This window comes from Haemaphysalis longicornis, unplaced genomic scaffold, assembly GCF_048455015.1.
Source record: "Haemaphysalis longicornis isolate Haplotype H1 unplaced genomic scaffold, Haemaphysalis longicornis Haplotype H1 scaffold_12, whole genome shotgun sequence".
Classification (NCBI taxonomy): Eukaryota; Metazoa; Arthropoda; class Arachnida; order Ixodida; family Ixodidae; genus Haemaphysalis; species Haemaphysalis longicornis.
Window position 1 is genome coordinate 90,764,011 of NW_027526225.1, and position 27,627 is coordinate 90,791,637.

Below are 27,627 nucleotides of genomic sequence, written 5' to 3' on the forward strand. Positions count from 1 at the left end.
AACATACAAGCTGTGCCTATTGATGCTACACTCATTGGCTGGCTAATGCAGCAGAGTGAACAATGTTGGAATTTCATGTTGGAAAGCCTAAACCCTTGAAACTTTAGCCAAAGTCACCCTCATCTGCATCCTTCTTATATTGTGCATTTACAGATAATGAGCATGCAGACAAAAGAGCAGCTAGTTTATGTGAAAACGGCAGCCAGAACTGTCACGTTGCATGCTTTACTTTCGTTGCGATTTTCCACTCGCGTGGCTAAGCTGTGCGATTGGTACCTTGTGGTTGTCACTCTGCTGTTTTGCCTACAACTGCCTAATACTGTCTTTTTAATGAAACATATCAGAAGGAGAAAAAACAAATCACTGCCACCTGCCTGGGTTAACGTTCTCTGCACTTGCTCACCGCACAAAAAAGCCACGAGGAATAAAGAGAGAAAGACTGGACAAAAGGGGCGTTTTCCTGCGGGCAAGAGGAGAAGATGCCCAGAGGCTCACCGTAGGGGTTCTTGGCGAGGGTGGCCCGCTCAGTCTCGAGGGGCTCGGACTCGCCCTCATTGTTGACGGCCTTGACGCGGAACTGGTACTTCTTGCCGGGCTCCAGGCCGGTGACCTTCATCTCGGTGGCGTCCTTGTCCGCCTTGCCGCAGGGCACCCATCGGCCCGTGGAGGTGTCCATCTTCTCCAGCTGGTAGCCCTCGATGGGCGTGCCCCCGTCGTCCTTGGGCTTGTTCCACGACAGAGTGCAGCCCTTGGCGTCCACGTCCGACACCTCCAGGGGACCCTCGGGCTTTGACGGCTTGTCTGGAAGGGAGGGAAAGAAGATAAAACCCACTTCCACCTAGTGCGAAATCTGGTGAAACAGTGGAGCTGTGGTTCTCATGTGTTGGCTCGAACGTCGGCTCAAGTGCTTGCCAGAGAACAGCAGCACTGTCACCGCACAAGTTCTACAGTTCGCGCAAAGGAATTGGAAGCTAAATGACAGCCAGTGGTGGAAGGCTCCTTTCCCTAGTGGGAGAGAGAGAAACCTGCCCCTGCATGACCACTGCGCCCTCTATCGATCAGTCTAGGAAACTGCTTCTACCTATGTGTGACGCACGACCTACAGCAGACGGACGACAAGGCTTGACCTACGACAGCTCCGCTGTTAAAAAAGGCACGATTTCCTCTTCCATCATCTCTTGCAAGAAGCAAGACAGTGATTCCATTCGTCTTTTCACTCCCACGCTTCAGTGGGTAGCAGGTCATGGTACTGATCACAATGACAGTGGAAATGTTGTGCCGCACAGAAATGAACAAACTTTTAGCGATGCACACATTACATTGTTACGACAATAAAGGTCGCAACATAGGAAGTCCCAACAGCCTGCCAAGGGCAAAACAGCAAATGCATGCATGCACTATCTGACCTGCTAAATTGTTGTGCTAAAAATCCGAGGCAAGCACAGTTTGCACACGAGAACGAAAATAACATGAACTGTGTCCTTCCATGTCTGTCTTTCTCCGCCCCATCATCTTTGTACTGGTGTCCAAGCAGCTTCTCTTTTGCCAGCACTAAAATTTTTGCAGCTCAGTGAAGGTTTTTTATGTAAAAACTAATCACGCAACTTGCATTTAAACTGCTCGCATGTCTGACCACAACAGCAACACAAAGTCTGCTTCAGAATCCAGTGTACAGCAAGAAGCGATAAATAAAAACACACCGACACATGCAGTAATTGCCTACAGCCCAAAAACTGGAATGGCAAAGAGTGGCCCAAAGGGCAGTCTCTCATAACTGGCTGTACTCTACAGTTTTGTTGTTACCAAGTCCGTGGAGAGTTCTAGCTGAGTGATACCTTAAAAGTCTACATCAGGTGAAGCACGCAGCTTACTGAAAATTTGCTCAAATGTATGCTGTAAGACTAAGCTTGGTGCTATCATTCAAACCTGAAGATAGCTCATTCAACGCAAGGTATCTCTTGCAATGTAGCTCAATGCTTTACCGAAACTCTGGGGGAAAGGAATTGGTCCTTAATGCATGCAAAAGAGAACGGCCACGACTGTGGATGTTGCTCACCGAGCACAAGAATGTCGATGGTCTCCTCGTCCTTGCCCGACGAGTTCTCCGCCTTGATGGTGTACTTGCCGGAGTGCTTGCGGCTCACCTTCCCGATGCACAGGAAGGTCTTGTAGTCCTCGTCCTCAATCTTGACCAGGTCGGACTTCTCCAGCTCCTTGCCGTTAAACAGCCAGGTGGTCTTGGGCGGAGGCTCACCAATCACCTCCACGTTAACCTTGGCTATGTGGCCGGCACGAACAGTGATGTTCTGCAGGTTTTCTCGTACAATTTTCGGGGCCACTGTATGAAACACGGGGAACATAGCCGATGAGAAATGAGTGGCCCTGGCTATACCCCATTAATCTACTTGTGGATTCGCCATCACCAGATGAACCGTCTGTCTAATTAGACACAGGACATGCTTCCACTTTTCATGTTACAGCATCCAAGGGCTTGCTGCAGAGCATCTTTCATGGGCTTCAAGCTAGCTAGCATCTTAAACTGCTTTTGTGCTTCTGGCTACCATGTAGTGCCATTGACTTCCCTGCACTGATAAAGACGGCAATAATGATGGGAACTGTTTGTCTTGACAGAAGTTTGTCAACTGCAGATGATGATGGACAAGAAAACAAGATGCAATAACAGCTTCGCTGCAAAAAGTCAACTTTTTCTGCAAAGACCATAAGTTCTTTCAGTTTCTCTGCACAACGCACATTGTTTTATTGGCTTTGCCACACGACACCATGACTGTGTAATGATTGATTGATTGTGGGGTTTAACGCGCTGACGCAACACAGGCGATGAGGTGTGCTCTAGTGGAGGGCTCTGGATTAATTTTGACCACCTGGGGATCTTTAACGTGCACCGCAATCTCCAACACTTAAGCGTTTTCGCTTTTCGCCTCCATCACAAGAGCGGCCGCCGGGGCCGGGAATTGAACCCGCGTCCTCGTACCGTGTAATGAAGCTAAATGTGCAGGTGGAAAGTGTGCAAGGGACTTTGCTCACGCCAGGAGCCTGCTTTGACGGCACGTTGTTGGTCAGCATCTCCCCCATCGACAAGGGTCCTGGAAGATCCACGGCTGAGACCCACTGACCCAGTGCCACGCTTCCAAGAGAGGAGACAGAGACTCACGGAAGCGTTCCTTGCAGAGGTGAGTGCCTGTGGGCTCGCTGTGCTCGCCAGGGCCGGCTTTGTTGACGGCGCGCACGCGGAACTGGTACTGCTGGCCCTTGACCAGGTCTTCAACCTTGGCCTCGGGCTTGGAGCTGTGTGTCTCCAGGCAGGGCTCCCAGTGGCCGCCCAGCCGGTCCTTCTTCTCCACCACGTAGCCCGTGATGGGCGCACCCCCGTCGTCCTTGGGGGCGTCCCACTTGAGGTCCACGTGCTTCTCGTCCCAGTCCACAATCTCCGGGGTGCCTGGCTTGCCCGGCTCATCTGCGAACCAGGAGGGGGCACAAACGGATTAGTGCGGGCAACAGAAAATTGCTCGGGCCTGTGGTGGATTAGTTGTAGGCGTGCCTTTAACTTACACAATAAAAAGAGCTGCACAGAAACAGAAATTTTACGAATACCATCAGCACAGGATTGAGACAGCACTGGTAAGCGCTGAGGAAATGACATACTGCAGTAAAAATTAAAGCACTCTGGACAGGATACCCCCCTTTCCCAAAAGTTCACTAGTTAGGCACAAGAGATGACACCTTGAAATAAAAAACATGACAAAGAATCAAGTGCTGGACTCATTTTCCTTCCAGAGTACTACTGCTCCCATTCTTTCCATGCCGTAAACCGAGCCAGGACTGTGTTCCAGCCTCAACGATATCAGCTGTTTCTTGAGGGACACCCCAGTAAGGCTCACCGTAGGGGTTCTTGGCGAGCGTGGCCCCGTCGGTGACCAGGGGCTCGGACTCGCCCTCGGCGTTGACGGCCTTGACGCGGAACTGGTACTGCTTGCCCGGCATGAGGCCCGTGATGGGGCACTCGGTCTTGTCGGGCTCCACGCGGGCCACGGGCACCCAGTTGCCCGTCTGGGTGTCCATCTTCTCCACCACGTACGCCTGCAGCGGCTTGCCCCCGTCGTCCTCGGGCTTCTTCCACTGCAGCTTGCAGCCCTTGTCGAACACGTCCGACACCTTCAGGGGGCCGCCCGGCCGCGAGGGGGCCGCTAACGGGGGAGATAGAGAAGGGAGGGCCATGAAGAGTCGCCACTGGGACTACTGCGTCGCACGACGCACAGTGCAATCGCTGTCCGCAAGACATTGTGATGTGTAGCCTAATTAACTATGCCCATAGAGGGGATAAAAAAGGCAGTCAAATAAATATCGTCAACCAACCAATCCATCAACTGCTTCCAATTGATAATAACTTCATCTCATGCTGAAATTCACTAAACGGATGTGGTCTTCAAAATTATTTATATTTTGGCAAAGCACATATTACTGACAAATTTAGCCGTGCAAGCCATCAAGTGAACCTATGTGAGCACCCAAAGTAAACCTGAGCAACAACTAGCAAAATATATATTAAGGGGGGACGCGGGGATCAGATTTCGAAAAGTGACCAAAAAATCGTTTTTTCAGAAGTCACATTTTCGGATTGCACGTTTTATATTCTATGCGTTCACAAAGTTTCCCCGCCGCAAACGATCGCGAAGTGCCAAAGAAAAATATTTATATCGGCTGAGGTGGCAAAATATTTCCTCAAAATGACGAAAACACGGCAATTTTCGCAGCGCTGTATCTCCGGAACGACGCTACCGGGCGCCGCCATCTTGGTCGCGTTAGTTCGGCCGGCTCTTTAACTTTCGTTTTCCGGTTGCTCCTTTTGTCATCGCTCGCTCACAAACGCACAAACGGCAGAAAGAGAAAGATAGTGAAACGAAGCAACCGATAGATGGTAACACGCGATTGGCTGTCCGGCCGCATTTTTTGACACGGCTCTCCTGATTGGGCGCCGCCATGACAGCAAAAACATGGCCGCCGGGCTGCTGCGCATTTTACGCGCACTGCGCTCCCGATGTTTTCAAGGTTTCCCGGTCGACTCGGTAGCAGTTTCACTCGTTTTATCTGTTCCGGTACTGAACAGTGACATTACTGTTATCACGGCGATAATACTTGAGATCGTGCGCCAGATAGGGAAGTGCGCGGCTCGAAAGACGCATCGAAAACGTGCCCGCGACGTCGCCGTGGTCTGTCCTTGAGTGGGAAGCGCGGTGCGTGCGCCTACAATTGCGGTTCGTGAAGCGAACTTTTGGACGCATTGTGAGCATTGCGATGTTATAAAACGCTGAGGTATTGCTGTGTTTCACAGCGTGCTCGCGAGCTTCGGGAATGGAATGACCGACTCGCCAGAAGTTGCGGCGCGCGCTGCATTGGCGCGACGTGTTCGGGCAGCGACCGATAGCGGGATCGATTGCTATTGCACGCGAGTAATAATGATTGATGTACGCGAAGTGAAATTTAATGGGAAAAGCGAAGTGACCAACCATATCAAGGTTGCCTAAATTACGATCGTGGGGAACGTGCGCGTAGGGGATTGTAGGGGGGAGGGGGGGGGGTGCAATGAACCGTCACCCAGCTTATTTGAGAAACTTTTGCCGTGGCTCTAAACTAGTTCGTACAACGAAGTCTGGGATTACAAAATAATATTTTCAGTGTTAAATAAATTAGAAAAGACGCCGTAAGGGTGCAGCGTTCGCAATTCGAAATTTTTATTGGGTTTTATTTTTTCGCAGTGTTTGCAATTCTGTTTATTTTGCAATGATTGATTCTCCTGAAGGTGAAGAGCATGGTATGCTAAAATTAATCAATGTTGTAATTGTGTAAAAAAACTATATTCTGCTTTCAAATAGCTCATGTAATGCTTGTGGTGCCCAGATATAACTTTTTGACACTGAACAGCCTCATGTACTAAGCTGTAGCTTTGGCAATGTTATGAAACCCAGAAATCTGCTCAAAGTCTAGTGGAACATTAATATAAAACGAAACCATGCCTTACTCTTCATTTTGGAGACAGCTATGCATTAGGCATACATCAAGTAAAATTTAGGTACCCTAGTAGCCCATAGCGAACTTTGGTATTACACTAGGTGTAAAACTGGTGCTTCTGCCATCTGAAGGCCTGCACATGAAAACCTTCAATTGGCCAGGAAGGCCTCCCAGATTCACCAAATCAAAGGGCAAAGGTCTTTGAGGTTGTCCCCAAGCAAGGACAGCAAGGACTATGCTGCTGGTACAGTTTGAAAAATCGTGAAGTCTTCGTAAACTTCAAGAGCCGTTTTCTCAGAAGTGCGTTTTACGAGTTCTTCGTTGCTCGTGGAAAGGATAGCATGGCAACCACTGGACGGATTTTGACACTGTTAGTTTTATTTCAATCCTTGAAGAGTTCTGCAGGGTATGACATTCTCGGATTTTCATTTTAGGGCCTAGATATTTTTTTAAGTGACATTTACGGCAAAGTCAGCTGTATACTACTGGGTACAGGTGAAAATAATGTTCTCTGCAAAAAAAATGAAGGGTGTAAAAAAAATTCGAAGAATGTCATACCCTGTAGTGTTCTTTTGACTACAATTCAAAAGTATTCTGAACTTCCTACCATATGTCAATACCTTGCTAGGCTTTCCACGAGCGGGCAACATGTACGCCTCTGTAGCACAAAAACTAATAAAGGTATCGTTCTTAAATTTCAAAATTCACCATTTGGAGTGTTTCCCAATGCGCCTACCAAATTTCATTACTCTATGTCAAAAAATAAAAAAGTTTGCTCCGATCCCCACCTCCCCCCTTAAAGGGATGCTTTCCCGACAGTTTTAGAATTATGTGACATCTAATTGCCGAGGCACAATTAGCCCTACAGAAGCTGTAATGTGTTCTATGCCACTAAAGTCACCAAAGAGAAGAAGTTCCGTCAGACGCTGTTACGTGTTCTACACCACTATAGTAATTAAGGAGAGAAAGTCACCCACTAGTACCAGTGCACAAATAACAGAGGGAACATCAATGTACAGTCCTTACACTAGTAGCGCTGAGCACCTGATATTTTAAGTGCACTACAATTTGGGAAAATTAAAAGTGCTTGCACTGAGCCCCCAGGAAAATGTATACCTGTGGGAAATTTATCAATGATCCCTAAGCAGTAATGACTGACGAACGCTATCAACTGCAACTACAAAGCTGAGCGAATGCAAAGAAGAAAGCTCAGTATTTGACAGGATCCAAGAAAATGTTTTCATTGGCCAGGCGAGTTTCTTCCAGCATAACATACACCCAAAGAATAACCTACATTTCACATGCCCACCAGGAACTATCTCGATGAGTTTAACAGCCAAAGCTACACTTGGGCTATGAGGTGCGCCGTAGTGGAGGGCTCCGGATTAACTTCGATCACCTAGGAATCTTTACCTAATGCCGAAATCTCGATTCACAGACGTTTTTGCTTTTCGCCTCCATGAAAAGCAGCCGCTGTGACTGGGAATCAAACCCACATCCTTGGGCTCCGCAGCACAGCGCCTAAGCCACTGAGACACCGCGGTGGATAACCATCTCGATCTATCCCTTGAGACCAACGCAGTGGCCGCATCCTTCCCCACCACTCACCGAGCACGATGATCTCGACCTGGGCCTCGTCTTTGCCGTGCTCGTTCTCGGCGAAGATCTTGTAGAGGCCGGAGTCCTTGCGCTGGGCATCGTTGATGTTGAGCTTGGTGTTGTAGTCGACGTTGATGACCTCGACGTTGTCCTTGGTCACGACCAGCTTGTCCTGCAGCTTCCAGGTGACCTTCGGGGGCGGCTCTCCCCGGATGTTGACGTCCAGGCGCACCTGCTTGCCCTTCTTGATCATCATGACGTCCAGGTTGGTGCGGTCAATGTACGGCTTCACTGCCGTCCACAGGAGGGGAGGGGGAGAAGAAAGGCGAGTTATTAAAGAATGCGGGGGTGTACCCCCTAAATGTGGCAACAGACACAAACGCCCCAGACACTCAGCAAGCACCCCAAAATGCTACAACACAGTTTCAAGTTCAGCAACTAAACAAGTTGGTGCAAATGCTTAAAGTTGAAATTTGCAATTCAATGTACTGACTGACTTTCGGAGATTTCGGAATGGGAAGCGATGCTTTATAGCATGGGTAGGGGGGGGGAAGGGGGGGTGCGAAGGAGTGATGGCACACACTAGCTCTGATAGTGTTACATGCTCAGGCCTTTAACAATAATCGATCCTTGCCCCCCTTTTAGGAACTTGCTGCTGGTGCAGCCTTAACGTCAACAAGGCAAGTCAGTTGAATCCGCGCATCACCCCGATAGGCTTGGCCATAGACATCTTAGAAATGCAAATGCACTGCAACTGCACTGAGCAACGCTGCGACTGTGCGACTCACACTTGCGGTGCTTGACGGTGTGCATCTGGGTGGCGTCGCTGGGCTCGCTGGGGCCCGCCTTGTTGACGGCCACCACGCGGAACTGGCACTCGTTGCCCTCCTTGAGGCCCGTCACCTTGGCGTCCGTCTTGGAGCCCGGCACCTCGGCCGCCTTCTCCCAGTCCGTGCCGAAGCGGTCCTTCTTCTCCACCACGTACTTCTCGATGGGGGCCCCACCGTCGCTCTTGGGTGCCTCCCACTTGAGGTCCACGCTCGTGTTGTCCCAGTCCACCAGCTCGGGGGTGCCGGGCTTGGTCGGCTCATCTGCGGACGTGACAGGGCGGCACAGTTATGCAAGGGGCGGTTGTGAAGTCTTCACAACCACCACCACGCTTTACGGTCGACCGAGTGCCTCACCGTAGGGGTTCTTGGCCACGGTGCCTTGCAGGGTCTCGAGGGGCTCGGACTCGCCCTCGTCGTTGACGGCCGTGACGCGGAAGAGGTACTCCTTGCCGGGGGTCAGGCCCGTGACCTCGATCTCGGGCTTGTCGGTCTTGCCCACGCGGGTCCAGCGGCCGGACTCCTTGTCCAGCTTCTCGACCTCGTAGTGGCGCAGCGGGCAGCCCCCGTCGTCCTTGGGCTTGTTCCACTTGAGCTTGCAGCCCTCCTTGTGCACGTCCTTCACCTCCAGGGGGCCCTCGGGCTTGGCCGGCTTGCCTGCGTGGGGCCAAAGGACAGCGCTCTCAGACGCACCGCTCCTCACAGACAAAACTGCCCTTCGTGCTGACACGCCTGCAGGCATTAGCGCTCCTTCAAATGTTTCAATTCAGGCGATTTCGCTTTTGTTTCGTAAAGGTTACAGATCTTTTCACAACCGAAGAGCCCCAGTAATTCTTAAAACGCAATGTTTGTGACTGGCAGTATGACCTTTATGCATGTGCACTTGTTCTTGGCACAATTATTCACTCAAATTTCTCGTTTTGGTTCCCTGACTGTAAACCAAAGATGAGCAACAACCACACTGGCTGTCCACACAAGGGACATCAGGTAATTCTGGAGCGTGGCATTTGGTTCTGCAAATTCCTGTATCTTCGTGTGTATAACCCGCACTTGCGTATAACTTCTGCACCCATGTTTGGCCCCGACAAAATATTCCCGCATATTCCTCACACAACTGACTGTGTAACGCAACCTTTTAGTCAGGACAGGCCAGGCACCTGACCTTGAAACAGCAAGCACATTCATCATAAAGAGGATAACACTGCGTCCAAGACTGAACAGAAAAACTTGACTTTCATCTATAGCTTTAGACAACAGGCCGGTTAGAATAGAGCAGGAGGAATAATGCAATGATAGCTGCGAAGGCACATGTATCACAGCACGACCATTCAGGGCTAATACCTGCCTTCACCTCAGCTTCGGTCTTCAGAATGGGCAACTTTTGGCGCGGGTTATACGCCTGAAAATGTGGTACACATACGCTGCGACTGTAAAAAAGAGCTACCACTTGTGACCTGCATCACAATGCAATTGGAAGCTTGTTTCCACTGCGAAACAATGAAGGCTACTCTCAAAGACGTCCACTGCTTCCAAAAAAGCTTGAAAGTGACGGCATCTGCAATACAAATTTGACCTGCACAAAAAGTACCAGTTGGTTAAGTCGCAGACTTTTATTTTATCACATAAACATTGGCAAGGTCAGTATGGCCAATCAGTAAGGCAGGCGCAAGAACTGCACTTCCTGCTGCTAAGGGACTTTCTGAGTGCCTACCATGCAAGGACTTGCATACTGTGACCTATAAGCAGGAGCTGCTTAGGCCCTCGCATTGGGCACAAGAACTACAGTTTCGCCCCATCGACGGAAACCTGGATAAAAGGGCAAAAGCACTACGCGGGAGGTGCGACTTACCAAGCACAGTGATGTCCACTGACACGGAGTCCTTTCCGTTCCTGTTGGTGGCTGTGATGGTGTACTTTCCGGACTGCTTTCGGAGCGCCTTGACGATTCCAAAGTCCGAGTGGTAGTCCTTGTTCTCGATGGTGGTGTTCTCGTCGGGGCTCAGCTTATGGAACGCCTCGCCGAACGTCCAGACGACCTCGGGTGCCGGCTCGCCGATGATGTCGACCTCGTAGGTGTGCGATCGGCCCACCTTCAAGATGACGTTCTTCAGGTTGGTGCGGTCAATGCGCGGCTTCACTGGAAACGAGAGATGGAGAAGGCAGTCACGTTCAGCTCTAGGATCGGGAGACTGACACATCGTTTGCTGTACAACAATGGGGGCTGTAGTCATGGCAGTAAGCAGTGTCCACATAACCAGTCAGCGGAGTTGGTCTACAGAGATCAGACCATTAGCCGAGCAAGCGAAGCTTCACTTAAAAATACTCATTGAAATTTAAATAAAACAATGTCAAATTCTAAAAAACATCATGTATTAGCTTCTTGCAACACTGATTTACAAGATGCATTTCCTATACTGGATCACTTGAAGATTTATTTGTAACAAAACTGCGACATCACGGTCACAGGAGAGGGAACTTTGCAGGTTTTGGGGACCTGGCAAGTTCTTTTGTTAGATAAAAAAAAAAAAATTAAAGTCGTTCCACTCAATGTGAAAGCTGTCGGAAGTGCAGAGCAGTGATTCGCCATAATGAGCTCTAGCACCATTATCTGCTCACTGCTACCGCCCAATGCAATTCAAATTTCCCGCCGCCGCAGTGCTTGCGCGCCCCCTGCCTGAAACTGCACCAGCAAGAGTTCTGTTCTTTTTGTGCTTGTTTTTCCTCCTACACGTGCCGGCGTTGCACTGCCACTTTTTTTCCGCTTACTATCGTAAAAACCAACCCAACGAGCGCTTCTAACTAAATAAACGCAGGCGCTGCCGGTTAATTAGGTATATTTTGCCTCAACCGTACCTGCAGTTTTCTTTGCGCTAAACAACGGGCAGATGTATGACAAGTGCCAGTGGTTCACAAGTTTTGAACGCTTATGACTATATAAACCACTTGGCTTTCAAAGCCTCGGGGGTGCGCCGCAACGACAGCGCTGCAACAGAACGCCCTGTTGCTCTACTTGGGTCCAGTGAGCGCGCTACGACGACAAGGTGAGCCCCTAAAGTGCTCTGCACTTAAAATTGCCGATTATAGTTTGCAAGTCTGACGGATGCCCAATTGTTTTCAGCGAACATGTTTCAGTCCTTTGCAACGTAATTCTCAAAACGGCATGTACCAGGGGCTGCTTTGCTAGCAGACAACAGCAATCGTGACATGACTGCCCCGTCCGATTGGCAGAAGGGATCAAGGGCCACTCACGGTTGCGGTGCTTGACGATGTGGTTCTCGGTGGGCTCGCTGGGCTCGCCCACGCCGGCCTTGTTGACGGCGCGCACGCGGAACTGCATGACCGAGTTCTCCTTGAGGTCGGCCACGGTGGCCTCGCACTTGTCGCCCGGCGTCTTGAGGGCCTCGACCCAGTCCGCACTGTGCTTCTCCTTCTTCTCCACAATGTAGTGCAAAATGGGCCGGCCGCCGTCGTTGGCCGGCTTCTCCCACTTGAGGTCCACCTTGGTGTTGTCGTAGTCCACGATCTCCGGCTTGCTCGGCTTGCCCGGCTCGTCTGCACGCACCGTAGGGGGAAGGGGATGAAACACGTGCCCAGCAGCCAGCACTACAATAACACCTATTGTACTCGGGCAAAACTTTAGAACGGCAACGGAAGTCGCCACTGTGCCTCATCACCGCAGACAGATGTTACTCCGCGCGGCGCAAGTAGCTAGTTTTTTGTGATAAACTACTTCAGCGACGACAAACAAGCTACGAGAAAAAAGACAGATGGTATCCCGCATTCGTAGCAGCCTCTTTTCAAAACGCGCGCGCCTGTTAACATCTGGTTCCGTCGCTTGAGCGGAGTGATACCATTCATGAGCTATTGCCATTCTTAACTTGTTCCAGAGTGTACTACACGAAGTCTTTTGGCACACACAAGTTACCGTGATTACCCGATTCTAACGCGCACCTTTTTTCCGGAAAAATAGGTCGAAAAATCGCATGCGCGTTAGAATCGGATACGAAACCGAAACTGCCGAAACAACGGAAATTTCGTCTCGCCCATCGCCATCTCAGGATGGCGCCAAAGCTTTTAGCAACAATTTTTCGGACGCAGGAAGAATAGGCGGCCCGGCTTTTCTATCGGCGTTCACACAAATTGTCAAATCGTTCCACTTGCGCGCTTGATAACAGCAATGGCAGCAGCGGCTCTCACGCGTTCAAAACGAGTGGTCGGCTGAAGCGTGCGCCTCTGGAGAAGTTCGCAGGATGGGCTTGCGAGGCGTGGGCCACGATCCCATCGATCATGGTTGAACGTTCGTTATGAAGTGTGGCATCGCGAACGCGCTTGACGGCACCAAGGACGAGATGTTGTGGTCAGCGGAGAGCGACGAGGAGGGAGATGGGTGAGATTACTTCGAGAAATAAATCGCCCGTTTATCTCGCATTCGTTTTTCTTGCTCACAAAGTTCCGTGCGCGTTACAATCGGAAGTGCAAGTTTTTTCTGTTTTTTTGCCAGGAAAATAGGGTGCGCGTTAGAATCGGGGGCGCGTTAGAATCGGGTAATTACGGTAGTGAGGCAAGTGACCACACCCTGGCAAGACCTCTGCATCGGGGGGGCATCACGTGATTGGCCTACGCCACGTTCGAGGAGAATATATGCTGATCTAAGGTGGTTTGGCAATTACAGCTCGGGGTGTAAGACAATGTGATTTCACATGCACACTGGGATTGTTCCTTCCCTCTGCCTTGTTTCCTCATCACTTTCAGTGAGCTACGCATAGATGAGGATGAACCAAAGGAGAGTAAGTACGGGGATGTCATTATAATCATCATCATCAGCCTGTCTACGCCCACTGCAGAGCAAAGGCCTCTCCCATTAATCTCCAATTATCCCAGTCCTGTGCTAACTGCGACCCCGCAAACTTCTTGATCTCATCTGCTTACCTAACTTTCTGCCGCCCCCTGCAGCACCTGCCTTCTCTAGGGATCCGCTCTGCTACCCTTAATGACCAACGGTTATCTTGCCTTCGCATTACATGCCCTGCCCACGTCCACTTATTCCTTCTTCTTAATTTCTACTAATACGTCCTTAACCCGCGTTTGTTCCCTGACCCACTCCGCTCTCTTCTTGTCCCTCAACGTTACACCCACGATCTTCCGTACAGGGATGTACACGCTTGAAAAGGGAGCTAAGCTAAGGACGGCTGCGCTGTAGTCGGCGCAGTTTCCCAGCCCTGGTGGTGGAATTGGAGGGCACGCTCGCTCACCGTAGGGGTTCTTGGCGACAATGTCCTCGCCCGTCTCGAGGGGCTCGGACTCGCCCTCCTTGTTGACGGCCTTGACGCGGAACTTGTACTTCTTTCCCTTCTGGAGGCCGTCGATGCGGGCCTTGGTCTCCTTGGGGCCCACCTCGCCTGCGGGCACCCAGCGGCCCGTGTCCGTGTCCATCTTCTCCAGCACGTAGCCCTTGAGGTCATGGCCGCCCGTGTCGGGGGGAGGCTTCCACGAGAGCTCCACGTGGTCCGCACGCACCTTCTCGGGCTTCAGGGGTCCGCCAGGCATGGCGGGCTTGTCTGCGGTGGAGCCAGGCTACAGCATTAGACCTCGTCTATCCTTTCGGAGCCCACCGCAAAGTAGGAGGACAAGACTTTACGGTGCACGTGAAGTACGAGGCAAAGAGTAGGTTCTTCCTATTTAAAACACTCCCTATTTAAAACACTCCCTATTTATAACACTCCCTATTTAAAACGTAACTTTCTTACAGGTTTTTATGATCAAAAACCAACTGTCCATGTGCAGGACCTGTAGCTATACTCAAAATGAATATCAATATTTGAATTGAAGTGAATTCTGATTAGACAAGTATTTTATGCAATGCTAAGATGGGGGGCAATTTGGTGCTGATTCATACCCTGTTGTGTGCGTCCTCTGAGTTTTCATCATCTTTTGTTATCACTCAGCGCTGTCAAGTATGATGAAATATTGAAAAAAACAAAACGAAAATGAATACTTGCTCATCCCTAAATTTGAGCGCTTCCCTTGCCTTCACCAGGTAGCCTGTTTGGGTTAATATTCCCTCCTTTGCTCTCGCTCACTTGGTCACCTAAGGGACTGCACCTAAACCACTCCTCTTTTCCTGTTAAAGTTTTTTTTTTTTTTAATTCAGTAAAGGCGTTTATTTCTTTCTCACCACTTTGGTGTTGTGTAAGTGGTTCCTCCTGGTGCAATGCTATCAGGATAGCCAGAGGGTTCACTAGTGCACATTATGGAAACAAAGCGAGGAAAATGACTGACCCAAGACAACCACTTCCGCCTCTGAGAAGACCGTTCCGCTGCTGTTGGTCAGCTTGAGCGTGTACTTGCCGCTGTCCCCACGGACAGCGTTCTTGGTCAGCAACATGGTTGACGTGTCCTTCACCTCAATAGTTGTCCTGCAAGAGTAAGCATGCCTGGGTAAGCACGGCGCACCAAGTCGGCACGCAGAAGCAGAAAACAAACACAAAAGACACAAGCTGACGTCACTGGCGGACATTCACTCGACGAACGCATTCGCAGCAATCTCTTTCAGTCAGACAAATCAAGACACAGACCGCACATCAAAATGCAGCCGGCAAATGGGGATATTTAGATGCAGCGAGGTAACTTTGGGGGGGTGGGAAATCCACGCAGTTGCTTTTAAACGAATTAAATCACCAATTTGTTATGTTTTTATGAAATGAAATAAAACCATAGTTTTTTCCTCCAAATTGTTGTAAGCTGTAAAACAAATGGGGAGAAACTAAAGTGACAAACATATATGGGTAACAGATGCCTGATAGCGAGTGCATCGAGTGTGGAGACAAAACTAGAGGCATTTTGCCGACGGAGCACACGGCAGTTACCTGTCAGTAGATTTGAGCAGGTTGCTGTTGCGCTCCCAGGTGACCTCTGGCGGAGGCTCACCCTTGAAGTCGATCTCGTACTTGATGGTGGCACCCTTCTTGATCGTCATGCTCTTCAGTCCGTCGCCCAGAATGAACGGCTTCACTGCACGGGGAACAGCGTTCGCAACAGTTAATTAAGCGCTGGAACATCACTAAGCTGATGGATAACACGCGAAAAAACAAAACAACACTGCAAAGATCTCGTGAAATGTGAGGAGAAATTGCGCCGCAGAAGTTTGGTACGAGAAAGATATTACGCATATATTCGTGGTTTGTCAAAAGGCTGCAATCAATACACATCGTGTCAAAGCATGATAGACACATGTATTTGCAGAGCAAGGAAATGTTAAAACATTGAAATACATTTTAAATCTTCTTACTATACTCGCATTGTATGGAAATGACTCTTCGTCATGTCCATGCAATGCAGACACGATTGAAATGTCCATACCGAGCGTATGAGCAGATAATTTAGGATTGACCAATTCCGTTAAAAAAAAAAGAAATTCAAGGCGATCAATGGCTTTTGTGTTTTTCCAACCTATGGTCAGTTAGAAGTCAATTTAATGCACAGATAGGCCACTGATGACGCACTGTGTGAGAGTCCCTTACCAAACCTGGGCTTGCAGATGATCGGTTTTGTCGGGTCACTTGGTTCTCCGAGTCCAGCCTTGTTCACGGCCCGCACTCGGAACTCGTACTGGACACCCTCCTTCAGGTCTGGTACAGTTCCCTGGGTCTTGTCCGCTGGAACTTTCTGCACGTGACGAGAAATGCAGCACGATCACTTTCACTGACTTTGCCACTGCAAATGCATGTTCACAGATGCTACTGCTAATGAACGTAAGAGGTACTAACTGCCAACCCTCAACATGCTGATTGGCAATTTCCAAGCCCGCTTTGCTTCTGTTGCATTTTGTTTTTCTAAAAAAAAACCACTCCCCTCCCACTTCATTCTTATGCAACTGAGGGAATTCGAAAAAAAAAATAATTAGATATGCTAAATGCCATAGACTTATCCATTTGTATACGACACTTCCACTGAAAATCGATGACTGGTTCAGGGTTTAACGTGCCGACGCAACGCAGGTGATAAGGCGCGCCGTAGTGGAGGGCTCTGGAATAATTTTGACCACCTGGGGATCTTTAACGTGGGCCGAAATCTCGCACACACGGGCGTTTTTGCTTTTCGCCTCCATCAGAAAAGCGGCCGCCGCCGCCGGGAATCGAACCCGCGACCTCGTGCTCAGCAGCACAACGCCTTAGCCAACGAGCCACCACGGTGGGTTCCACTGAAAATCACTGCAACTACCGCAGCCTGCAATCTTGTGCCTAACAACAGCATGCAAGCTGTTTCCAGTGCCCCCTCCCTACCCTACTGTTCTGGACGTGCAACAGGTGTGGGAAGGACAGGAACACTCACAGCGCCAGGCACCCAGTCCCTGGAAAACTTGTCCTTGTATTCAATGACGTATCCCTCGATGGGTGCCCCACCGTCGCTCTCGGGCTTCTGCCACTTGAGGTCCGCGTGGTCTGCGTCCCAGTCGGTCACCTCCACGTTGCCGGGCTTCGACGGTTCGTCTGGGGGAAAAAATGAAGCGCGCACCGCAAGGACTGACACACTCGTGTGCAGTGTGATGTCAAAATACCACAGCCCACGCTTGAACTCTTGGTTGATTTAAAAGAGGCATTTTCTGACAATTTTACGTCATGCAAAACAAACATGAATGGTGTGAACTGTCTCCAGAGCTTTGTTAACACAAAGCTCTGTTGTCAAGCCAAAGAAACACCTGCGTTCCTCATAATCCTCCCAAGTAACCACAGTTGGTGCTCCTTACCGTAGGGGTCCTTGGCGAGGGTGGTCTTGTCCGCGGTGAGGGGCTCGGAGGAGCCCTTCTTGTTGACGGCGCGCACGCGGAACTTGTACTCCTTCTTGGGCGTCAGGTCGGTGACGTCGACGCTGGTTTCCTCGGTGGTGAGCACCTCGGTCCAGCCACCGCGGGCACCCAGGTCCTGGCGCTCCACCACGTAGTGCTGCAGGGGCACCCCTCCGGTGTCCTTGGGGGGCTTCCACTTGAGCTTGCACCTATCCTTGAACACGTCCGTGATCTCCAGGGGGCCCTCTGGGGGCTGGGGCACGTCTGCACCACAGGGGGGGAAAGGGAACGGTTAAGAGCACCAACGGCATCGCTTGTTATTGAAGCAGGGGAAAACCAAGCTGTGGCATGGCCTGGTTCTCGAGAAAGGGAGCCTGAAGCCGAACATCCACAAGCAATAAGCGATTTCCACGAACCAGGCATATTAACAACCACCTTGTTCTTTAGAATTAAAACTAAATCTCGTGTTGACAGTATAATAAACTAGAGCTATAGAAGGATGCTGTACAACAGAAGTCTGCCACTGAAGAAGCAGAATAATACCCAAAGAGAGCATTCAAATTGGGGAACAAAGCAATAATGAGGTTAGGAAATGCATGACAGTAGAGATCTGTTTTTTCAGTTACACACTTCTATGCAGGAGGTCCATACAAGATAACGGACTCTGGCCAACAGCCAGCTCAAGTAGCCCTTTAAACCCTTTGATGCCCAAAGCTTCATTTTGTTTAGGCGTGTGAGAAGTTTTTTATGATCTAAAAAGACTTCTGACATCAGAAATATGAAATTAGAGAAATATTTGGTTCGTTAGGACAGACGCCAGGACACACTGGGCATTGGCTGCCCGTACATCACTTGAACAAGAGAGCTACCTCGATCACCATGATTTATGGTTCAAGTGAAGACAACAACGCCAAGTTTTTATTGCTATCATTTGTAATAACAACGAAATTGCGCAATTTCGGTTACCTGTCACTAGCCCATTCAGCCACCCGGGCTCGATCCGAGTTGGCACGCAAAAAACAATATTTTTTTAGCATGCAGAAGTACGTGCTGCCCTCTCTTCTTTAACTTTTGAAGGTCGAGGAAATAAAGTCTTTTCCAATCCAATCCAATCCTTTGCCTGTCGATAGATGGTGTTAAATGTCGAAAAAACCACAAAGTACAAGAGAAAAAAATTACTGTTTGAGTTGTTGCCCCCGAGCAACACTGGGCATCAAAGGGTTGAACTCGGCAGCTGCGAGCGCTCACTGCTCACCGAGGATGTTGATGTTGAGCGGGATCTTGGCCTCTCCCTGCGAGTTGCTCAGCGCGAACTCGTAGGGGCCGGACGAACCCCGGACGGGCTTGCGCAGGGTCACCAGCACCATGTCGTTCTTGACCACAATTTCCACTTCCTGTTTGGACACCGGCTGACCGTTGCGAGTCAGCTTGCCCACAACGTCCGACGTCCGCACCCCAGTCACTGGGAGGCAGAGAAATTCACGCACATTCACAACACAACCTCACAACCACAGTTCTTCTAAAAATGATGGCCAATGCCAACTCCACACGACATCGACAGACTATGGCTGAGAAAAAGAAAGATGGTAGTGAAACCCAGCCTCACCGCTGTAGGGGACCTCGATGGTCAGTGGCTTTCCAGTGTCTCCAGTGAAGTCTGTTTTGTCCATCTTGATGACAGGAGCCTTTTCAGCTGTGATAGAGGGACGAGCCTCAACATCAGGCACCCAGCAGCACAGAGGTGGACATACATCTTCGTTGAGTCAGGGCAAAGAAAATAGAAACGAAAAAAGAAAAAATGCACCCACCTTCAGTAACAGTGAGCTTGCAGGCGCACGTAAGGTCTTTGCACTCGATGGAGTATTCGCCAGTATCATCAAGTTCGCATTTGTTGATGATGAGCTGGTGACGACCGTCATCAAGCATCTTTATGTTGATCCTGCACACCACGAGAGGAAAATTATGGGCACGTGTGCTCCAAAGTGCTTAGGATGAAGGGAGTCAAAAAAGCTGCCAGTTTTCCTACAGCAGACTGATGGGCTTGTGAACCACAAGAGGTTGACGGAGGCATTTCGTGGGTCTGTGAAGCCATTATTGTACAGTGGAGATCTTCTCTCCCCAGAGTCGTTTCTTCGTAAAACCTTGGCAAGAAGGTGGCTTTTCCACAATGCACATAGACCTGTCTGGCTTGCTTCCACGACAAAGAAGCCTCACAAAAAAGCTTGCAGCATGTACAATGAAATGGGAGTACAGTCGAACCTCGCTACAACGGAATAGTATCGAGACAGTAATTCAGTTCGTTATACACCATTTTCCATAAGCAGCCGGGAAAGGAGGAAAATACTCTCAAACCAGTTCTCTCGGCGGCCGACCAGCGTTGCCTGAGCGCGCTGGGCTGCTAACATCGCTCGGCGCGGTGTGCTCCGCTGCGTAGTTCAGGAGTATTTTGCACCGTGTGCTTAGTTTTTGCGGAACTTTCAATTGTTTTAGCCAATGCTGCGATGCCGTTCAAGGCGCAAACGTCGCTTGGTCAGCACTGCGCGGTAATGGGTTATTGAACAACCAGATAAAGCGAGAAACAGTCGCTGACAGCACGCATGTGCACGACACTGCCTGGAGAAAATGCAGTGCGGTTGCGGCGCGTTTTTGCGGCATCGCTTCCCAACGCACACCGAGTTGAGATATCGGTGGATTCCATTGATAAATCGCAACGACTTTGTACCAACGACCAACTCCAGGGTTTGTTGGGTGCACTTGGGCGGCAAGCAGACGGAGCTAAATCCATATATCACACGCAAAGCTGCGACAGGGAACGGAACCCCCTGAAATATTAGAAGCAACTTTATCCTTTACAATCCAGCATTGATTGCTTGGTTGGTTGATTGATTCATTCATTAGGGTGTTTAACGCCCCGACGCTTCATGGGTGATGAGGCGCGCCGTAGTGGAGGGCTGCGGGTTAATTTTGACCACTTGGGGATCTTTCACGAGCGCCGATACAACACTACAATAACTTCTGGTTCCTTGTAGTCAATTTAAAATACCATATATTGTTTGGTCATTGCAGCCGATTGGAATTAAACAATTCCCCTTTCATCTAATCTAACCTTTAAAATCACGGCGTTTTGTTTACTTTTTTTCAGGCCAACGCATTACACTGCCAAACGATATTAAAGGATAACTTTCTCCATCGCACACTGCTGGTCGATAGCAGGATAAGCAGGCAGCCAAATGTGGAAACGCAGCTCGAGATACGCGTGAACGCTGCATTTGGAAAATAGCTCAACCTGTTCACAACGCGGTCAAAGGAATCTAAAGTATTACAATTACAAAATAGTTACTGCTGGTCGCGTAAAGCATTTGTGGTGCAATCAGCGGTTTCACAAAGGTGGGCTCCGAGCGACAGGCCGCATGCGCTGCGCAGAGTTAGGTCAATCATGATCACGATCATGATCAACCAATATTAACTCGCCCGAACGTCAACCCTTTTGCTCGACCTTCGAATAGTAATTTGACTGGTTGTGCGGTAGTGTTATTTTTCCGCCCGGGTAATTTCGTTTCGTCAATAACCGTCATAAGTCTAGTTAAGAAATATTATATTACATTGCAATGTCAACAGCGTAGCAATCGCCTCGTCGAAAGTCCACCGCGAGCACGGATCACCGTGACCCACATATGCTGTGCGCGCTCCGCATTCGACGTCCGCGCTTCCGTAAACATGACTAATCGGTGAACATAACAAGCACGGTGGCATTGAAAACACGTATTTACTCCCCGATATCGATTTCTATGTCAGTCGGTGCCATACCGGTACGTTTGCATCGCGGAACTGCGGAGCACCAGCGGCACCACCACCACACTGCTACTGCTGCTCGCAACAGCCGGGGTCGGAATTTCCCGCTCTGGCAGCAAATTAGGACCTAAAATCTGTCCGAAGATGATGAAAACAAAACAGAACACACACACACAAGCACTGCAACCGTTAACTTAATGCCAAACCACTACGGTTCACTCGGTAATGCACGGATACCGAGCAGACGCACGCAAAGAACGGCGCACTTAACAGCCCAGCGCGGAGGTTTCGGCGGTCGCTTCATAGACGGCGCTAGCGTCTGGTCAGAAAAAGCAAATGGCGGCGCCCACCTCTAGCAAGGAAAATGGTGTATACTATCCAATATTCATTGTAACAATAGAGTTAAAAGTCGGCCCAAACCATCGGTAATGTGGCTTCTGCAAAAGCCCTTGGTACAAAAACGCATTACTTTAAGCTTTGAAGTTACTATATAAATAACGTAACCCTTACCTTTCTCCTTGTGGAATTTTTAATGAACCAGAACATGAAACGGGAAATTACAACAGAAAAAAGTTGACTTGACAAAACAGGCCTATGTACTTATTTTTTTTAGAAAGGATGTGATCTTTGTCTGGTCGCTAATCACAGCACTCAGCAGAATGAAGTTTTCCACAGTGTCCACGAACAAAAGGGCCTTTTCTACTTCTGCAGTTTCGGATGCCAGGAGTTTTTCCAAGTACAGTAGAATCTCGATAAACGGAAATCGCTTAAACGGAATTGCCGCTTAAACGGAACAGTTGCCTGGAATTTGGTTGGTTTTGTATTCAGATAACGTAAAAAAACTCTCAGTAATCGGAACTAAAATTTCCGCATCACCGTGTAAACGGAACCAGAAATGGAACTTCTTGTGAAATTCACTGGCATGAGAATCAGCTTTTTAGTATTACGGTTCCGGCTGTTTCGTTCTTGTTTTTTTTTTTTTTCTTCCTCCATGCTTCTTTAGCCTTGTTGGCCTCGTAAGCCTCGTCTCGTAAGTGGTCAGCCGTATTAGCGCAACGAATGCAACATCGCAGTTCTTGTTCCAGTCCTTCGGTCTCGATTCTAGATGCCGAGGCTACAGGGCTCACCTCCTGTCGCTATTCGTCCTTCATTACCACGTTGCCATCTTCTAAATTCGGTGGCTCGTAAGCACTCGCGAAGTTGAGGCCTCTAGCCTCTGTGAAGATGCAGTTGCAAGGACTCAAACAAAAATAATTGACACATTTTGTAGTGCACAGCGACTCATTGTTGCCAAATCAACTTTGTGAATGCTGTGCCTACGCTGCTTGTAGTTTTCTTGCTTTCTGAAAACTATCAGCTACAGTCACTTTCTAGTGGTTAGAGTTCCATGAAATGCCCTTAGAAGTGTGTACGCACATAAATTTGCACCTTAGAACATCTCTCTCAGTAAACGGAACTCCTGTTAAACGGAACTAATTTTTCTGGTCCCTTGAAGTTCCGTTTATCGAGAGACTACTGTACCTTCTCAGCCTACTGGTCAAGTATGTCTTCGTTTAACCGATCTTGCCCACGGCTCTCACGGTTAGGTGCCCTTTCGTTATAAAAGAACAAGTGTCACTGAAATACAGCGTGACTAACCGAAGTTAGTTCCCTGTAGCCGATAATTCGCTATTTCAGTGTTCGTTATAACAAGGTTCAACTGTAGTACAGGTGCAACAGTAAACTGTAATAACAAAATGTCACATCGAGTTTCCTCCACTGCTTTTCCACCATTTCGGTCCAATTCTTTTTAGCCAGTTTTCTCACTGCGCATTGGTACACAAATACATAGGGAAGTAAAGCCTTAAAAGTACAAGTTGCCTCCTCTTTTTTTTTTTTTTTTTTTTCATAGCTGTATACACCCCTTTAGCTGCACGTTGCTGTAACAGATGCTCAGGCTTCAACCGTTACCTGTCATTGGGCTTGATTTCCTCTCCGTTCTTGAACCACTTGAGCGGAGCGTGCCTGTCGAGAAGCTCCACCTCCAGGACGGCCTGCTCTCGTTCCAGGGCATCCACATCTTTCAGCTTCTTGTTGAACTTGTTGGCCGCTGCGTGCAGGCACGAGAAAGCACACGGTTCACAGGGGCTCCCAAAAGGTCCCCCAGAGAAGCCCATCATCGGACTTAAAGGGACCCATGCAGACAAAACACAAGCTTTGTTCATTCAAAATATTGGCTCGTTAGACACCACTGACACCACTTTCATACTGACACCACTTTCAACGTAAACTTCCCTCAAATAAGCTATATAATTAGGAAAAAAGGGAATGGCCATGCGACCCCCCAGCTCATTTCCCGCAACAGAACCTATGACGTCATATGCGCCAGCGCGGCGATTGGCTGAGGCCAGCAAAAGCAAACGCAAATTAGGCAGGGCTTATAAGCTTGCCGAACGAGCTACTTGCGCTCAAATGTAGGGCACATTCTTTTTATAGCAGTAAGAATGGTGGGGTAAACAATGGAAGTTACGGAAGTACACGTAAACATAGAAGTACCGATGCACACTGCTGTTGGTACTGGGCGCACTATGCTTGTTTTTTAGCTGCACGGCAGTGCGGCTCTTTGGGGTTGTCTCAGACAACACTGGCCAATTGGCGTAAGCGACGGCATCTTACAGGACCACATTTGTCGAGCGAGCACCATGTTTCACAAAACGAATATTTTCTTCCTCAACAAAAGCGAGCCAGGTACAGATATGGTCCAAAACAAAGCAAAGGCAAAGCAAAGGCGCCACCATACGCCTGCTGCGTTATGGTGGCATCATCTAGGTTGACAAGCTGTAAACAAGGCTCCCCAGCACACTAAGTTTAGCTTGAAGATCCGTGCTTGTGATGTCATTGCAGACGTCATTGAAACACACAATTTGGGGGAAGAATTAAAGTTTTAACTTGGATTGATCAATTTCTCAGTGAATAAAGCATCGTTTACTTTCAAACAAGTGCGGGGAAGGGGGGGGGGGGGGGGGGGGGGGCACTATAAAACACTAAATCTTTCTAATAAAGCTAACTTGTATTTTGTCTGCATGGCTCCTTTAAAAAAAGGCCAGTGCTATAGTATACTCACGCTCGACGAGAAGCTCTCCACTCGTCTCGTCTGCGTTTGTCTTGCAGGTGTACGTGGCCTCATCGGTGACCTTGGCTTTCTTTATGTGGACACGGCGTTTGCGGCCCTCAGCTGTGATTTCATAGCTGGAACAGGCCAGGTTCCGGCATTGTTATCCGACATGTTGCAGTGCAATTTACCTTAACTGCTCGCCCCGAAAAAGATCAGCTGGATCCCCCTTTGTCTGCCCCAAAATGCCACTTTGTAGAATAGCTACTGGAGTAACAAATGCTTGGCTAGTACCAAGCTTTAGTTGTTTCTTGACCCCACAAGAGGGAAATCATAAATGTCATAAATACACAAACCAATTTGCCAGGCATGCAATTTTCGAGATGCCAATTAGCAATATTTCAACAAAGTTGCAGCAAACTACTGTATAAGTCGGAGTATAGGTCGAGATTTTTCACTAAAAAGTTTGCCGAAGAGTCACCCCCCGGCCTATATGCTGGTCATTCGCTTTAATCTTTTTCCCATTTCTTGGCCGCAAGGTAAAGGGATCAACCTATGTTACGGCTCAACGTATATTCCGACTTATACGGTAGCCAGTTTATATGACAGAAATTGAAGTGAAAAACTGGTACAGAACCGAAAAATAGGCCAAGTTATGACCAATTTTCTAGTTTTAGTTTTGTTCCTACAATGCACTTGTTCTATAGCTGTTTCTGTTTTGTCCGTAGATGCCTAGTTGGCTGTTTCTCACAGACTGAAGCCTTGCCTCAAACGACTTATGATACTCATTCAGACGCTGCCTGCTCCCACCTATTTGATAAAGCTCGAGCTGGCTTCACTGGCTTCACTGGCTTCACTGGCTTCACTGGCTGGAAAGGCTGGCTAGCGGAGGGAGCGTTCATGTGCCACTCACTGCTTGTCGGCCTTGAGCTCCTTGCCATCCTTGAACCACTGGACCTTGGCCTCCCACTCGTCCACCTCGCACTCGAGGGTCACCGTGTCGTCCTCAAACACCTTGAAGCTCTTCAGGCCCTTCATGAACTGGAACTGTTGCTCTGCACACCAATGGGGGAACAGGAACAGGTTACGGTGTTTGTGATGGAGACGTAATGATAGTACAACCGTATGAAGGGAGAAATCTTTGGTTGGAGCCAAGCATACACAAATGGGATTTCCTGTAAAAGCGAGACGGAAACCAGCAAGCTGGTTTAAGTCCACAGTGCCCGTAAGGCTGCATCCATACTCTAACTGTTGTCAGAGCTGTAACGCTGGGTGCTTCCTTCCCCAAAAAGCAAGAAGGGCTGGCATCATGTTACGCTTCATTGTCGCGACTCCCACCCTCGAAGGGTTGGACGGAAAAGCCAGGGCTGCCTCACCAGTGATGGTGACTTTGCTCGTGGTCTTCTCTTCCGCGTTGATCTTGCACACGTATTCGCCGGTGTCGTCCAGTGTGCAGTCTTGGACCCGGAGGATCTTCTTGCCAAACTGGTCTTGCTCAATAATGTACTTGTCGCTTTTCTGTCCGAAGAGAGGAAAAAAAGAAGGTTGGGCACAGACCACGCTCTCTCCTCAGTGCTGGCTGGAAATGCAAGCGACAACTGGACATAAATTTGGGGGCAAAATGTACGCTTCACAACCAATACTCTCCCCCCCCATGCTTCCGACTGCAGTCGTCCAGAGAGCATGGTCGGCTGCACGGTACGTCCAAGTATGTAACTGCGTGATTTCGCACATCCAAATGCTTTCCACGTGACTACAGTGTGACTCCGAAGAAATTCAAAGTTAGTCTTAAGCATGTTTAAATCAACAAGATTAAGAAATTTGTAGCCCCATGGTATGTATAGGGAGAAGCAAGGCTTGAGTGCTCTCTGCTAGTGTTTCAGTTCTGATGAGTTGGGGTAAGCAGTGTGGGGTGCTGTACTCACGGCGATCTTCTTTCCGTCCTTGAGCCACTGGACGGGGGCCTTGTGGCTGTTGGTGGTGCACTCAAGCACCAGCTCCTTGGTGGTGTACTGCTGGCTCTTTGAGGGCAGCTTCTTCACAAACTTGTACACGGGGTCGGGCTCTGCACGAGAGAAGCCACGGGGGGTCTCAAGGTGTCTCAGCGACAATAGCTGTCACATTAGAGAATGGGTTCATGGCACCTTGTCCCAAATTACAATGCAACTACTGCAACCGATGGCTGTGAGGCATACTCGAATATTTTGACTGTGTTTTAATGGGTGATGACATCAAACAACACAACAGTACCTAAGGTGCTCAATCTAAAGGTCCCAAACAGATGAGGAAGGTGCTACAGATAGATAGCACAGTAGAGCCCACTGGGTAAGTTTTTAGCTTCTCCAGTTTTGCAATGCCTAAATGGTAAAGTTGTGTAATTACATGTAGCATATTTTCGCGCATATAACCTGCACCAATGATGCGAAAATTTCAGTGGCAAAGTAGGGGTACGGATAATATGCGGGGTTATTCCTTTAATGCAGCTTCATGGCAATGCACGTTGTGCAGTGAAGCTCCTACGCAGCAACACCGACTAAGCCTTCCATGGCAGCGATTGTGCAAAACATACAAGGACAAGGATGAAAAAACAAGGACGAGCGCACTCTAACAACTGAATTCTATTAGTGAATTGTCACTTTTGCCTTGCAGTCAATGTATTCTACTTGCTAAATGTACGCTTTTTCTGTCTACTAGTATGTGATGCGTTGCTTGAGCAATAGCTTTGCTGCAGCCTTTCCAATATGAAATGTTCACGCAATACGCGAGGATATTTTTTTTTTTTCTGGCAGGCTGAAAGTGGGGGTGTGGATTATATGCATGGGCGGGTTATAAGCGCGAAAATACGGTATGTCTGACACATAAGTTCTCTCATCTGGTAATTTTTTCTCCTACAATGCTACAAAGTACATATCAACATGCTTCGATCCATCGTGCAGCTGCTGGAGGTGTAATGTATACTTGGTTCAAAATTGTTTAAAGTAATACGACAATAAAAGTCATTGCTAAGCTGTATTAATTACTGCTGTACAAATCGGGCAGCTAAATCGCAAGCCCTAAGGTCAGCCACATCATGGCACACAACACAAGAGTACCAATCTACGGTAAGCAAAGCGGTGCATTATGACACAAGAACCCAAAGAAGCAGCTCTTCTCACCGTCCACCTCGAGCAGTGCCTGGCAGCTGGTATCGAGGCAGGTGAGCGTGTACCGGCCGGCGTCCTCGACGGTGGGGTTCATGACCTCGAGCACGTGCAGGTCCCCCTGGCTGGTCATGTGGTACTTCTTGCCCATGAAGATCTCCTGCCGGTTGCGGAACCACTTGCCCTTGATGCCGCTCTTGGAGAACACCGCCTGGAAGCGCGCCTGCTTGTCCAGGCCCTCCTTCACGCGCACATTCTGCAGAGGCTGCAGGAAGGCGTCCACCTTCTGCGAAAGGGGGCGGGGGAGAAAGGGGTTACTTGGTAGGCGATGCTGGTATCGGACGTGATTCAACTGGAACGTCTACG

The 27,627-nt window shown here is 49.1% G+C and overlaps 1 protein-coding gene across 5 annotated transcripts in view; it reads right to left on the reverse strand.

Moving 5' to 3' along the window:
- The window catches only part of Bt (projectin protein bent), a 258,426-nt gene that overhangs the window by 103,906 nt on the left and 126,893 nt on the right, over positions 1-27,627 (reverse strand). For all 5 annotated transcript variants that reach the window (XM_077693762.1, XM_077693761.1, XM_077693765.1 and 2 more), the window contains 24 exons: positions 27,277-27,547; positions 26,047-26,186; positions 25,498-25,639; positions 25,035-25,176; positions 24,134-24,258; positions 22,981-23,119; positions 19,047-19,177; positions 18,845-18,931; positions 18,494-18,700; positions 17,200-17,502; positions 16,785-16,942; positions 15,974-16,118; positions 15,320-15,464; positions 14,733-14,869; positions 13,706-14,011; positions 11,703-12,005; positions 10,303-10,590; positions 8,811-9,110; positions 8,415-8,717; positions 7,636-7,917; positions 3,900-4,205; positions 3,173-3,475; positions 2,057-2,338; positions 496-801 (listed from right to left, as the gene is read on the reverse strand). In XM_077693762.1, coding sequence (XP_077549888.1) covers positions 496-801; positions 2,057-2,338; positions 3,173-3,475; positions 3,900-4,205; positions 7,636-7,917; positions 8,415-8,717; positions 8,811-9,110; positions 10,303-10,590; positions 11,703-12,005; positions 13,706-14,011; positions 14,733-14,869; positions 15,320-15,464; positions 15,974-16,118; positions 16,785-16,942; positions 17,200-17,502; positions 18,494-18,700; positions 18,845-18,931; positions 19,047-19,177; positions 22,981-23,119; positions 24,134-24,258; positions 25,035-25,176; positions 25,498-25,639; positions 26,047-26,186; positions 27,277-27,547 — 5,251 coding nt within the window. The remainder of the gene's footprint in view (positions 1-495; positions 802-2,056; positions 2,339-3,172; positions 3,476-3,899; positions 4,206-7,635; positions 7,918-8,414; positions 8,718-8,810; positions 9,111-10,302; positions 10,591-11,702; positions 12,006-13,705; positions 14,012-14,732; positions 14,870-15,319; positions 15,465-15,973; positions 16,119-16,784; positions 16,943-17,199; positions 17,503-18,493; positions 18,701-18,844; positions 18,932-19,046; positions 19,178-22,980; positions 23,120-24,133; positions 24,259-25,034; positions 25,177-25,497; positions 25,640-26,046; positions 26,187-27,276; positions 27,548-27,627) is intronic.